The sequence below is a fragment of the Rissa tridactyla genome, chromosome 9 (assembly GCF_028500815.1).
Source record: "Rissa tridactyla isolate bRisTri1 chromosome 9, bRisTri1.patW.cur.20221130, whole genome shotgun sequence".
In the NCBI taxonomy this organism is placed as follows: Eukaryota; Metazoa; Chordata; class Aves; order Charadriiformes; family Laridae; genus Rissa; species Rissa tridactyla.
The window spans coordinates 23,506,513-23,521,263 of record NC_071474.1 but is presented as its reverse complement, the minus strand read 5'-3'; the positions used below and the strand labels follow the sequence as shown (position 1 = coordinate 23,521,263).

The window sequence follows — 14,751 nt, the reverse complement described above, 5'->3', positions numbered from 1 at the left end:
TGAGCAGGTGAGGGTATCAGTGGCTGACAAGAGATAACGTAGGTTCTCCTGTGTTGTGTCCTTTCTGATCACCTGAATAACCCATAAACATAAGTATTTATGAGGAATCAAAGTTCAAATACCACTGTGTGTATTCTTCTGACTTGAAATCTTCTCCCGTCATTTCCAACAGTACATTGTGGAGATCCAAATCTGACTTTTATAGTCAGCAGAGAGAAAAAGGCGTTTAGAGCATGATTCGTCTTCTCCTAAGGTGGCTATTAAAGTGGCTTCAGTGAATCACACCCTGGAAATGCTATGTAGCACAGGATAGGAACTTGGAATTAATCAGAAATTAAGTATTTGAATTTCTTTTTATTTGTAAGTGAAGGCCCAGCCTCGGAGTGTTTTCTGTTTAGCCTAAGGAAAGGTATCAGCAACTCACCAGCCATGAATGAATGCAGATGACTTCAGCTTAATTAAGGTGAACTGGCAACCCTGTTCCCCCGAATATGGAAGTGCCATTTCTCCTGCAAGTCTAGCAGGAAAATAAAGCCTAAGACACTCCAATGGATGGGACTGTGGGGAGTGGTGATGAAATCTCAGGAGACCTGTCATTGACTTTGTAAATGACCTGGGTCACATTAGTTTATCCCAACCAATGTCTACCTTGCAGGGTGCGAGTTCTCTGGGAAGTTTGATCTTCTAGTCAGGAGACACTAGTACCGCAGACAGGTAGTTAGCTGGCTGGGAGATATTAATCAGAAGTGAGAGAGTTGGGGGAGTGGTAGGATATGCCATATATTTGTGCCTCATCTCCACGGTCCCCCAAGTTAATGGATTCCTTGTACATTTAGAGAGCCATGTCCACAGCTCTTTGCTATCTCCATAAAAATGAAACATCTGTTCAGATAACATTTTACCATTCCAACACCTTTTAAAATCATTTTCAACACCCTCTTTAATTAAATGAAGTAAGACTGGCTTACCAACCACACCTCTAGACTCAGGGGACTTTCCCTGCCTTGAAGGCAGTCCAGTAGCTATCTTCAGCCAGACCACACTGCAAAGCACACAACTGACAGAACAACGGTGCCAGAATGTCCAGTCTTCCAGAATCTGTCCCTGTCACAGCTGTCAGCTCCAGTAGGGCACTGAGAATTGAGTGCAGGAGCTTTGGCTCCAGACACAAGCACTTCTGCCACTTGAGGAGAAGGCAGCTCTTTGGCTTCAGTCTCCAGTGATAAGTAACAGCCAGGACACTGTGCTTCAGGCAGCACCGCTCATCACAGGCACTCCAGAATTATACCATTCTTACACCCGTTCATGGGTAGTCACAAACAGTTTGCTCTAGATAGCTCTATATATTCACTTCCTGCAAAGCTCTGTATGATGGCCATAACTATAAAGAGCGGGAGGGAAGAGCTTAATTTATTTTAAGTTTTGTTTACCTGTCGTGAGATTTATCAGATAACACTATTCACGGGGTATCATTTGACCTACAATAGTTTGGCCCAGTTAAAGGTTTTGTTCTGTCTGTTAAAAGAGATGCTACATATTTTGGAAGATACCTATTCGGTTTATGGGAGAGGAGAAGCAATCACTGGTAAGCCTGAGCCGTACAGGGAAGAAAGACCTTCACTTGGAAAGACAGGGAATTGTCCATTTCAAACTTTTGAAGTCTATTTTTTTTTTTTGTAGGATGGTAATAAGAAAATCTGATTCAGCTAGCCTCCTCAGTACAGTGGGCTCTACACTGATAAAATTTATTTCCCTTTCAGTGTGGTATTTGGCTTTCCCGCAATAAACCCCCTGTGTACAGGTGTAACTCCACATAGGCTTGCAGAGGCCAGAGCAGGGAAGAAGGAGATATTGTTGTATCTTAAATGTACCACCGGACTTCAAAGGCTACAGCAGTAGGAAGAGAGAAATGAAGCACCAGTTACGCAGGGGGGTGCTGCCTTGTCTGTACGTGGCACAAGAGCGCACATACTGCAGCAACTGTGGAGCAGTTCATCCAGAACTGCCCATCCAATTCGTAATGTATTTACACAGCCAGGCTCTCAGGAAAGTTAATCTGAATTGGTTTCTAGAGCAGATTTTTAAAGTGCACTGAACTCTGTAGGTGCTCTTAGATCCAGCTGGGCTTTGCTGTGCTTCCAAGAGGTACTTCAATTCTGAGCAGAAACCTTTACATGACAGTTAGTAATACAGTTTGGTGTGGGTTAACTTAGATTTGAAAGAAAGTCAGGCTTGAACAGGAAAAGAGCACATATACTGGGAGTTCAGAATTATTTTGAAATCTCCGTTCCAGCTAATTTCCCTGTATACACAGGCTCTAAGACAGTGGCAAGACCTGGTGCAGCGAGACCTCCCAATTGGTATAGTGCCAGTGCAGAAGAGTTCCTCGGGGGCACAGGAGCGGCTGTGTCAAACTGCCAGTTATTATGTCCAGGGCTTCTTTGCCTGCAGTTCCCAGTTGCTGCATTGCCCCGCTGGGGGCGATGGCAGCAAGCGGAATTTACCACAGGAGACCAGCTCAGGACAACATAGGCAAGGGAGGGCAAAGACCACCTCCAATGTGCTGCGAGCCCTTTGCTGCAACCAGTGATCCAAGCAGGGTGCTTAGTACCCAGTCGTATGAATAATAAGAAGCGAAGACCTGAAAGAAGTAACCATGTGGCAGGGGGCAGCCACTTTGACAGCAGGCCAGGGCATAAACCAGCCTAATAAAGTGAGATTATTTCAAATACATGCAAATTCACAAGGCAATTTAGTGACCTGAATTCTTAAACTGCAGCCAGTGGGCTTAGGCGGAGCTGAATAGAGAAATGAACAGAAAGTCACAGCTAATTTCCCCTGTGTCTGTGCAGAATTTTAACAACAGAAGGCTAATTTTGATTATTTGATAGAAGAATTATTGTTGAGTGCTAGCTTCTTTTATGAAATCACATGAGCCTTTCTCCCTGTTCTTTTGTGCGCTATCTACAGTTGAGGAAAATCTGACTTTGCAATTCATTATTAAGGGGGCAACATCTATTTGCTTAGTTTCCATAATTTTACATACCCTACTCAACTTCAAAGCCCAAGTAGCTGTGCTATGAACATCTTCTGGGCTCTAAATATCTTCCTCTCTCCCCTGTATTTAGCCTATTTTTTGCAGTGAGGAAAATAGGGAGTTTTAGAACCCAGAGCACTCCATTGATGATATTTATTTTTGTCTGACTATGGGAAAAAAATCATATTGTGTTAGGAGCTGTACAAAGAGAACAAAAGAGTCAATTGTGCCGTGGAGACTTTTTTAGTCTTAAGTCCTGATTGTGCTCCTGTAGCTCCATCCGTTGAACTGTCCCTCAGCACGTTCCTGGGACCATCCAGCCCAAGTGGCTGCTTGGGAGCCCCCCAGTCTTCTCTTCCCTAGGTTATCACACGCCACTTGCCCTGCAGAAGCCCAAGGCGGCTTCTCTCTCCTCTGGAGAAAGGTAAAGGGCCTTCAGCTACCTCACAGTAACCCAGGGTGGGGAGTCGGGACATGAGGTGCTTGCAGATGGCTCCTACGCCAGCTCCGTGGCATCTCAGTCCATTTGTGTAGTGCTTTTGGGTTTAGGAGAAATAGTTGAGTGGATTGTTTATCTTAGTACCTTAGACTTTGCTCAGCAGTTTAATTTAGGTGGGATAAACAACACGGAAAGAGAAACTATAACATAAGCCTCCTGTGCTTCAGTGATTACATTGAAGGGGAAACAGGAGTCCTTTTTCCTCTCTCCTAATGAAGCTTCTCACTGGCTTAGCAAGAACACAGGACTCCATTGCGGTTCACCGGGTGGAGCTGTGAGCTGCAGAACATCATTTCAATTAGGGTTACACAGAGCCAAACTAATCAGCCTTTCAGTTCTTTGATTGCTGACTTTTTTGCTCTCCTTTTGAGGCAGGTGCTGTGACAATAAATCCAGGGCAGGCAAAATGAATTTGAAACTGAAGCAATTTCATAAATACGATGAGGGGGAGAAATAATCTCAGAGCCACCGGCCCAAGCAAACTTCCTCCTATTGCCCCGTTCCACCTTTGGCTTGTATTTCATGCAGGACCTTGGTCAGACCTGACAGGAAAATGGCTTTGTCCCACCAGGACTCTGCTGTGTGCCTGCTCTCATCTGGTGCTGGCTGGAAGGAGGATTTTCTCCAGAAGCAACTAATAAGACTTACGTTGGTGTGTGGAAACATCATGTAAATGATGCAATTAATTAGATGGTGGAACCAATTCATTTTTCAGTTTGCTAACCAATTACGATTTTGAAAAATTCCTCTCCCCTTCAATAATTGAAAGAACATTTTCAGTAATTTTTTAAATGTTCTGCAGCAGAAATTTGAGACTTTCTTGGCAAAACAGAAAAGAAAAATTTGATCTAATGAAACAGTTGATTCATTCAAGTTGGGCTCAGGAAAACAGTAAAGTGTAATGAAATTTCAAAGGAAAATTGAAATGTTCTGTTTTAAAAACAAGAAAATAATTCCAAGGGTTTTGCTGGAATGAATTTATCGATTTGACACAAATTTAAGGAGCTTTGATCAAACCATTTTTCAGTAAATAGTCTGCATGTTTGGAAGATGTTAGCATGTTCTCTATTTAGTGCTCTGCCAAGGAACCCAGAGTCTGCTGTTCAGCTCTTTCTGTGTCGTCAAGAACTCCGGTTATGAAAACATCAGTCCCCTCAATTCATCTGTGCAGCTCTGATTAACATCGCTATGGGTTCTAGTTTGAATTGAGGGCAGCATTGGAAATTGCAGGCTATTCAAGCACAGACAAGCAAATCAGAAGCCAAAGACAGGTGACATGGAATTAAAAGAGTGAGATGAGGTGTAATGATGGAAACACAGAGCAGTTGCTGGTATTGAGCTTTTTGGAAAGCTGCACTAGCAACATCTGCTGTTTCTCCTGTTCTACTCCTCGCCATGCCTCCTCAGCCGGGTTTTGCTACAGTCTCTTATCAAGAAAGCAAATGTGGTAAGGCAGCTTTTTTGCCTGGCTGCTTTGAACTCAGCGTGCCATCTCCCATCCACATCCTGACCTCACAGTTGTGTGAGATTCTGCAGATTCCCCATGCTGGGATTTGTACCTTCAACTCCAGAAAGAGGATGATTACAAACCTGCAGTTTGCATCCCTCTTTAACTCAAGTGTGCTGGTTGGATTCTCTCTTACCTGTCAGTTTTATTTAGATAGCTTGTTCCTTCTCTCCAGACATGGAGCAGTTAGTATTTCTGTTTCTGTTTAAGCAGCTCTTTGTGATCTAATTTGTTTGTGAGCGTGTGCGTGATTCTAGTAGGTACCAGGTGGAAATTACTCTGTGTGTGTGCAGCGTGACCTTCCCTTTCACTGTATGTTCACTGCAAAAATGCTTTTAAGTTTAAAGGTGACAGTCATGCTCCCTCTGGTGTGCCTGGCTACAGGAATGGCAGGAAGAACCAGGATCTGCCTGTTCAGGCAATATCTGGTGCTGTCTGTTCCAGTCCGGTGTACAATAATCCAGACATTATTTACATCTCCTCCACACGCACTTCCAGTGCAGACGAGCTGTTCAGCCCATGTAATGACATTAGCAGGTCAGAACACTGTTTACCTTCAGGACTGTGTCCTTCCAGGGCCGGTGTCTTTCTCCAAGGTGAGAAAAGAAAGGCCAGGCCATATACCTTACTGCTTTTTTTGGAGGGAGTGATCAGCAGTAGGTAAAACACAAAAGCATTGAACGTCCCAGAGCACTACCCACAACAGACACGTCCCAAACATAACAGTTCCACAGTCATAACTCTGGCAGCGTTTTAGTGGTTTGGCTTTACGGTGTGGTTCAGCCCACTGTAGATTGCAAGCTTTACCTGCTCTGAACAATTGCATAGCACTATTGCATAGCACTCAGGTGCCACAGCCACACCTCGTCCTTTATAAAAAGGTAAATGCTTGATTTAAAAAAGGACAGTGAAGGAAAAACCCTTAGTGTTTTCTTCCAATGCATAACTACAGTTACAGTTAGATCACTCCTCCTTTTTTGTCTGGGCGTGTCTAAATCCCAGTATCTCGTGGATCCTTCTGGAACCAAAGGGAATGGCTCTTAGCAGCTTCCTTCACCTCTGAAGTTCCCTATAAATCAGTATCAAGTCATTTCTTCTCTGAGAGAAGCTGAATACATTGTACTTATTCACTGATGTTTTTCAAGCCTGATTCTTGTGGATGCTTTCTGTATCTTTTCATGCTTTGTAGCTAGACACTAGAACTAAAGCATCATACTGTCTGTCTTCCTAGCATTTTATATGTATTTCTCTTACACTTTATAATTTCCTTCTTATTTGTTTCACCTTTTTCTGGTGGTAGATTTGGAACTCATCTAGTGATACTCAAGATTCTACCATTTCAGAGTTACTTTTTGGGACACCAGCTACCGTCTTCAGAGTGTCATTCCAGTTCTTAGCTGCCAAATGTTTGATTTTACATTTGGCTAGAGTAAGAGGCATGTCCTTAAACTCTTGACGTTTTTATCTGTTACAGATATAAAAGATACACCATATAGTCAAAAAACCCCAGCAGTCTGTATGTCATCTGTGCACAGAGGTGTACCCACATCTGTACACAAAGAACTGAGATCTGACTGGCATAGGATTGAAAGGGAATTCCTCTGGCATCTCACTGGGAATGACTACCCAACATGGCAGTCCACTTTTAACCATTCCTTCTTGGAAACTATCAGCTGACCGGTTTAAACTAGAATGCTGTATGGGACAAATTAAATATTATATTGTGTTCTTAGTCGATAATATCAATGGATTACATATCTTGAAAGTTGTGATTTCATGAAAGCATGGAGACTAGTTTAATGGACAAGCCCTTGTTTGCAGGAAACTTAATTCACATAAGCTCTGTGACCAGCCTTTAATTCTTAAAACATGACATGATTTGGGGTTAAAATACAGAAAAAGAGGCCCTTCCACACCCAGGCCTCCATTCATACCTGCTGCTGTCTCATGCTCTCTAAAGCCGCAGCAATTGGCAAGATGCTGTCTGTTTGCCCTGATCCCGTACAGGAACTAGACGTGATCAGACAGGAACCAGCAGAAATGCCATTTGAATCCGAGCAGAGGTTTGCTAATGGGTGCGGGGCCTGAAGATGCATTTGGTTCAGGAGGAGGGTTAATACAGCTTTTGATCTGATCCAAACTGGCTGGTGCCTCATTTAGAGGTGACCCTTCGACACTCGCCCCCTGAGCTTCAGCTGCAAAATGAGCTGTGTACAGGCACACAACCAGAGGGCCGGGTATGTACATGCACGCACGCAGACACACACACAGAACTTATTGGGCTGAACCCTTCGCATCCAAACCAAAGTGAAAAGGAAGCCCATGGGCAGGTGCTGTCATCAATTCAAACTGGTGTATGTTGCCAGGATAGAGACGACCCTTGAAAAGGCAAGATCAGGGATCTAATTCACACCGATTTTGTAAGAAAATCATTCAAATCAGCGTATACCAGCTCCTTATAAATCAATGCTGGCACCGTTACCGATTTGCATGCTGTCACAAGAACAGAGATCTGAAAGCCATTTTGTAGAGAGACTGTCCACATCAGAAACCCTCTCCTTTGAGAAAGCATTTGTGCTCTGGTGGAAGGGCATTGCTGGCATCATCTCATCCTCCTGCGTTGAATGGTTCTGTCCTTCAGTCCAGGAGAGTGCCTCCCTTCAGTGCCAAGTGCACTCTCAGGCCAGACAAACTCATTACGCCACATTTTCCAGGCCATTGAAAAGGCAAAGCACTGAGCTAATATTTTGCTGCAGGCTAGGAAGTCCAGCTGGAACATGACGTTTGCTAGCCTGCGGTTTCCTTATAGCTGGGGCTAGAAAGGCACAGCCAAGTAAGATGGTAGCTGCAGCATGTCTGAGGGCTCTGACTTGGGCCAGCTGAGCTTTTCCAGCATGCCAAGTCCTTCTGTTCCTTATTCATAGCAAAATTGCCTTTCAACTAGCAAAACATATTTGACTTCAGAGTGCACAAGTTGCATAAGACAGATGAGGAAAAGGTGTCGCTGGAGAGTAGCTGAAGACTCAGGAGACTTCACTGGAGTTATATTTTTGAGGTTTTTCCTTTGCAAACCCCCAAAAAATTACAGCCTTTGGATTTATCCTCTTTTTGTAATGGAAGTTCAGATTATGAGGTGCAAAATGAGAATCTTACAGATTCGTAAGCTTTGCTACCAGTCTGCCACAACTATTACAAGTGGCTTTACTGTCTAACTAAGAATATGTGTCCTGCCAGGCACACTTTTATGGGATCTTGAGGTTTGTTGGTTGTACCACAAAAGCAGAAGATGTGACGTTTGTCATCTTATTGCTGGAGCACTGGGACTGTACATAGATCCTGTAATGACAGTGCAGGGGAAACAGTGGCAGCAATTTGAGTAAGGTCTGGCAGGAAGCTTTGAGGAAGCCTCCCATGCTTTGACACATCAGAATGACTCCTTCTCTTTTCACTTTCTCTACAGGCAAGAAAAATTCCATTCTGCTGCATAAAGTCCAGCATGACCTCAATTCGGGTGTTTTCAACTACCAAGAGAATGAGATCATCCAGCAGATTGTGCAGCACGACAGAGAAATGGCACATTGTGCTCACAATGTCCAGGCTGCCGCCGCTGCTGCTGCCGCTGCCGCATCCACACCCACCCCTGTCATCTGGACTCCGCTGATCCAGGCACCCCTGCAAGCTGCAGCGGCCACCACTTCTGTCGCTATAGCCCTGACCCACCACCCACGCCTCCCGACAGCCATCTTCCGTCCTCCGGTGTCTGTCTTGGGTTCCTTGGGACAGCAATCCAACCAGACTCCAAGACAGCTGAAAAGGCTTCAGTCTCTAATCCCGTCGACTGGGCCTTCTGCCGTTGGCTCTCCCTCCAGTACTCCATCCCAGCTGCATACGCCAGGAGCAGAAACGCCTTCGTCCTCTTCCTTCCACATCCAGCAGCTTGCAGGATTCTCAGCAGCCGCCGGCTTGGGCCAGTTCCAGGTGGGATCCCCTCCAGGTGGCTCAAGCCAGCTGGGTTTGAGCAGCACGTCCTCAGTGTTCCAACAGGCATCTTCTGGGTCACCCTTAGGTACAGCTCAGCCCCTCCAGCAGCAACAGCAGCAGCAGCCGCAGCCGCCAGCCCTTTCCAGCAGTGGATTTGGGCACTTCCAGCAAGCCACAACTAGCTCCCCATCAACATCACTCACCCAGCTTTCATCAAACTCACCCCCCAGTCTTCTCAACCAGTTCCAGCCCACCACAAGACCACTGCAGGGGGGACAGTTACAGCAGCTCTCGGGCAGTGGAACTTTGGGGGGAATGAATCACTTCCAAGCCCCTCCTTCTTCCAACTCTCCATCCTCCAGCCTAAGCCAGCTGGCACAGGCCTCTGGTGGGCCGTCCTCAGGCCTGTGCCAAACACATCCAAGTGCATTAGGATCTTTAACTGGAACGATAGCCCAGCTCCACCAAGAACGGCCACCTTTTGCCTCCATGTCTCCACTCCAACAGTCTGGTGTCGCCTCTCCCTGTTATACCCCTTCTGGCCTTAGTCCTCCTAGTCAGAGCCCAGTGGCAACAAGAACTTTTCAATGTGGCCCTTCTGGGGCCTCAGGCTCTCACGGATCTCTGCTCCTGCCTCAGACCGCCAGCCCACCTCCGCAGATCCTGCAGTCCAAGAGCACACCGCCTGTGCCACCGGGACGTCTGAACCAGGACATCAAGTTGATTTCTGCTTCCCAGCCATCTTTGCCCCAAGAGCTGGCTCAGACGCTGAGCCAAAGTTCTCCTCATTCCTCTAGAGAATCTGTTTCCAGCTTCTCTCCTTTTCCTGCTGGAGGGACTGGACTTCTTGGGAAGCCTTGTAGCTCAATTCCTGGGCGTGTGACTTTACCACGTCAGATGTCCTCAGGTTCTTTACCACATCCGCTGGTGTTTGGGGCCAGCGCTGCAGGCGCCGCTTCTCTGACTGCTGGTGGGCGGAAAGAATCCATAGCGCTCACAGGGGATCTGGAACCTGTCAGATCCAAACTGCCCTCCAATTTGTGAGGACTCCTTCTGAGAGCTGGTTATGTCAGCCGTGCAATTCAGTTCCTGATTAGACTTTCATGAATAATTTTTTCCTTTTCTTTTTCCCTCCTCTCTTTTTTTCTCCATTTCTTTTGTTTAGGTTTAACTGTGATTAGTAACAAACAAAAAAACCATGAAAAACAACAAAAAAAGAAGATAACCAGGTATTCTTAGAGCTATAGATTTTTGGTCACTTGATTTTATAGAATATTTTAATACATGGAACAAAAGGTTATGAGCAAATTTAATCCAACGAGGTAACGCACAGACAAGGTGTGTACCTGAGCTGGAACATATGAATGATCAGCCATAGAAGCCACCAAAAAAAGGTTTTCCTGTTGAGACAAAGATCCGAGGTTGACGTGGGCCATAAAAAGGAACATCAGGTCAGGCCTGTAGCTGGTGTTGTACAGGCCTGTAGCTGGAGAACAGCTCTGGTTGGCCTCAGCTTTGCATCGCTTTGCACCAGCTGTGAACCTGACCTGCAGCACCCAGTTATGGGGGGACTTGGATGGCTTGCTGTGCGCATCAGAAAGTTTCACTTCGTCCCAGGTTTTCTCCTGTGATCAGCAGGTTGCAGAGGAAGCAGGAAGAGGGGTGAGTTTCGTTAACGCAGTTCCCTCTAGGGATTCCAGAAGGGCTGAGTTTTTGTTTGGACTCCATCTGAAGAAGATAAAGGTGACCAGGAGATGGAGAGGCCTGACTTCTTGTCTCTTTCTTATTCCACTGATGCTCTAGCAATCCCTTGTATGTCACAAGGAGGGCAGTGAATATCCCCTCTGTTTTTTTATAGGCGTCGTGGAGGTGGGTTATGGGAGAAGTCCTGTCCCTGCCAGCATGCCAGACAGCTGGCCTCAGCCAGCAGAAGAGCCCAAGCTTCAATCTCTCCATGGTTTGGAAAGCCTGTGTGCTGCCTTCCAGGTTGGGCCGTGCAAAGCAAGGGGAGGGATGAAGAAAGAGGCAGCACTTTAACCTTCCCTCTCTCATTTTAATGTCTCAGTGTCCATGGGCTGACTGCTTTGAAGAGAACTGGATAGAAAAAGATTGAGAAGTGGGGTGCAGTCACTCCAGCCCTCTTCCTCCTTAGCCCAAGGGAGCTTGAGCTTTGAGGCACCGAGGGTAATACTGGTGCCAAGCCAAGAATCCTCCAGATCTGCAACTATGTTTACGCCATTAAACCAGATTAGACCAGAAATTTGGCCAGCCATGGTCCATGCTTCTCCTCTGATGGGGGAATTGAAATCGTTTGCTTGATTTCACCAGCAATAACAGCCTGCACCTGATTGGCTTTGGTCTCGCCCTGCAGTTGCAGCATCACTGGACACATCTGGGGCCTGGCAGGCACCCTGAGCTGGATTTTTTGGGGTCCCCTGATTTAAGGCAGTCAAAGTGGGATGAAGACAGTAAGGGGCTATTGGGTGCACAAAGCTTTTACCTCTAGGGCAAGTGTCTCCTTTTCTTTTACTTTGATCCTTTCTTTCTGTGTTTTTCTTAGGCCAAGAGGTGTCTCTGGCCACCTCACTGTAAAGAGTCAGGTGCTCAACTTTTCTAACACTTGTTAGAAACCCATGTCCAGCCTCCTTCTGTTTCCAGCTATCATGGGGTCCCTCCAGCCCTCAGAGGGAAAGCAGGACTTCATGCAGCAGTGCCAAAAACTTACTATTACCACAGTAATGATACAGGTTCATATAACTCCCTCTCTTACCTCCTCCCACCCCCAACTCTCTCCCAAAACACTGGCTGACAGTTGTTTTTTATACCGAATTGTTTGCAAAACTCTTTACATGTGCCTGTATCTTGGATGTTGCTGCAAGCATTCCTGGGCACTCCTGCTTCAACGTGCTTTGGTGGCTCAGAATTCAGATGTAATCAGCTTTGGTCTTCCTTTAAGGGTCAGGGGAACTCTGGAAATGTTTTTTCTATTAGCTACATACAACTATATATGTGTGAGTGTGTGTGGTGGGAGGGGTGCATGTGTGTGTGTGTGTGTGTGTGTGTATAGATTTTATATATCTATATATCTATATATACACACATGCTTTTATATATATAGTATACAGTTATACACATATGTAGTCTATTTATGCACATGTGTAAGCACGCACACACACACACATATATTTATATATATATATATCTCCTAGTTTTAAAATACATGTCAATTTTGACCCTCCTGTAGGAGTGATTGGCGGGTGATAATTATAATATATAGATCCTGCTTTTCCAAATATGTACAGGTTCATCTCGAAACAGACTCAGTTGACGGAATTGAAGCATACTCACAGATCCTTTCATATTTTCCAAGGTATGAGGCAGTTCCTAGAAGGAAGACTTAGAATATCCTTTTAAGTTTTCTGTTTGTTTTAGCGATCCTTTCTTCCCCGTATGCTAGAGGGCCCCTAGAATGAGCATCTCAAGAGGTTGGGAGCTGAGCTGTTTGGGTCTGGTGTATCTAATATAAGCAGGTGGCAAAGGTCTTCAGCCCAGCAATGCCAAGCCCTCATGGATGACTGTCCTGTGACTGCTGCATTGGTACTTGAATCTCAACAACCCCTGTGGACACTCAGACAAATGGAGGTGCACAGAAACACCCTGAGGGCTGTCTCTGGTAGACGTGCGTTCCATCCACCAGTCTGGTGAACATCCTTCTTCGGTTGGGTTCCTTTCCTTTGTTTTTCACGGGGACATTGTTTGATTTTCCAGTTCTTAGCAGTGCAGTAGCCAATATTGAGTTACTTCGACTGGACCCCAGTCAACACTAGGCTTGTCTCAGTAGGTGGAACTATATTTATTATTATTGTTATTTTTTGTTTTATTTTGGGGGGAAGGGAGGGAAGACTTCTAGGGGTGGGGTTTGCAATATAAAACACACAATAAAAACCTTAGTAAATAAAAATGTGAAAAACTCATCCCTCTGACTTGCTGTCTGCTTTAAGTGTTGAACTTCAGGCAACATGAGATGAGGTTTAAAGAAGAAAAAAAACTTGGGTGGCATTTCAGTCCTCTCCTGTTCAACAGAGAAGATGCTGGGTTTTGTCTCACTTCCTGTCTGTATTTTCCTGATGTCTTTAGAGCGTTTAGTAGTGTGTTTACGTGCTGCCACATCTCCATCTCACACATTCTCGTAGGAAGTCTGTATCAAGCCATTGGCAGTAAAATTTTAAAACTTTTGCCTACACTTGAGTTTTTAACAGGAGAAATCTGGTAGTTGTTTTGCAAATGTGTGTATGAAAATCCTTCACATTAATGGCAGACATGGAAACTCTGGCTGACTTTGTGATCCTTAGAGAAGAGCCTAAGGAGCCCTACCACAGGATACAGACCTGAACAACTTGGAATAGGGACTGTCATGGAAAGCGGACAAAAAATGAGAGAAAGGAAATAGTCGTTTCAAGGTCTCAGACTAAGCTGGATGGTGATGCCAAGGTCAGGACCCGATGTATGTTGGGAAGGTAAAACTAGCCTCAACTCTTAGCTTTCATTTCACTCCTGTGAGATCCTCTTTGAGTCTTTGTCCAAACCCACTCTAGGAAGTATGCACAGAATTGATGATTTGGGTCAGTAGCCCACATGGGAGCTGTATGGCCTCGTGCCCTTTCTTCGTAGCCGAGAAAACGTAGGGCAAAGCAGCCCAGCTGGTGCAATTTGTCCTACAAGCTGTGGCAGCGAGATGTAGCTAGATACTGTCCTCCCTGCTCCCTCTTCTCCAGTTATTACGAAAAGCCTCACCTCTCACCTCTGTGCAGTGCCTCACCTCTGCCTTGCTGATAGTCTCACATTTATTTTTCCTTCCCTGAAATCACATTTTCTTTGTAGCTTCTCATCCAATGGTTGCATTTAGCCCTCTGACATTTTGTCCAGCCTCTGAAAGACTTGAATTTGCTTGCACGTCAATAGTGTGTCTTTCCTGCTGAGATGAGAACAAGGTCCAGAACCTTCTTTACCAGGACTCCCAATGCCAGAGATGGCAGGAAAAAAAAAAAGAAAAAAAGGAGCCCCAGGGCCATGAATGAAATCAGTATTTTGCAGAAAAGGATCCACAGATGCACACACACTCCCACTGACAGCGCAGCACAGGCTCAGTCCAAGTGGGACACTGCTTTTCTCTTCCCTCCTGCTTCTGATGGTACAGGAAAATGGGGGACCCTGTCAGTCTTCCTCTATCAGTTCTCTGACTTTGGCTGTAAATGAGCAGAACTGGTGAGGAAAGAGTAAACCAAACATTTTAATCATGCCCTTGAAACCAGATGGCTCTGCCCTGGTGGCTCGATTGTCCTGGAGTTTCAGTGAGGGAAGTTCAGGCAGTAAAATGTTTGGCTTGCCTTTCAAAATGAATGTCTGTGCTGGGCTTTTTTTTTTTTTTACATGCCATTACTATTATAGAGGAAACTGGGATTATGAGTCAATCCTGCCCAATGAAAAATGTCTTTTAAAATTCTGTTTCACGGAAGATTTGTAAACTTTCAAGGTTTTCATGCTGGAATAGAAAAAAAATCCAAGTTTTGAGCTCTTAAACTTCCCTGTGAAACCTGCTTTCTGTTCTCCCCCAACATCTAACAGGGATTCAAGACACAGCCCCACTGCCACGAGTTGCAGGACTACATCAGGAAGATCTCATGCCCTTCCTGAGGGCAGAGCAGATCACGGGAACCCAATAACCAT

The 14,751-nt window shown here is 45.3% G+C and overlaps 1 protein-coding gene across 1 annotated transcript in view; it reads left to right on the top strand.

Annotated features, from left to right (window-relative positions):
* Positions 1–10,068, top strand: part of HCN4 (hyperpolarization activated cyclic nucleotide gated potassium channel 4) — a 103,374-nt gene extending 93,306 nt beyond the window's left edge. Inside the window, exon 8 of the mRNA XM_054214174.1 lies at positions 8,504–10,068. Coding sequence (XP_054070149.1) covers positions 8,504–10,068 — 1,565 coding nt within the window. The remainder of the gene's footprint in view (positions 1–8,503) is intronic.
* Positions 10,069–14,751: the final 4,683 nt, after the last annotated feature.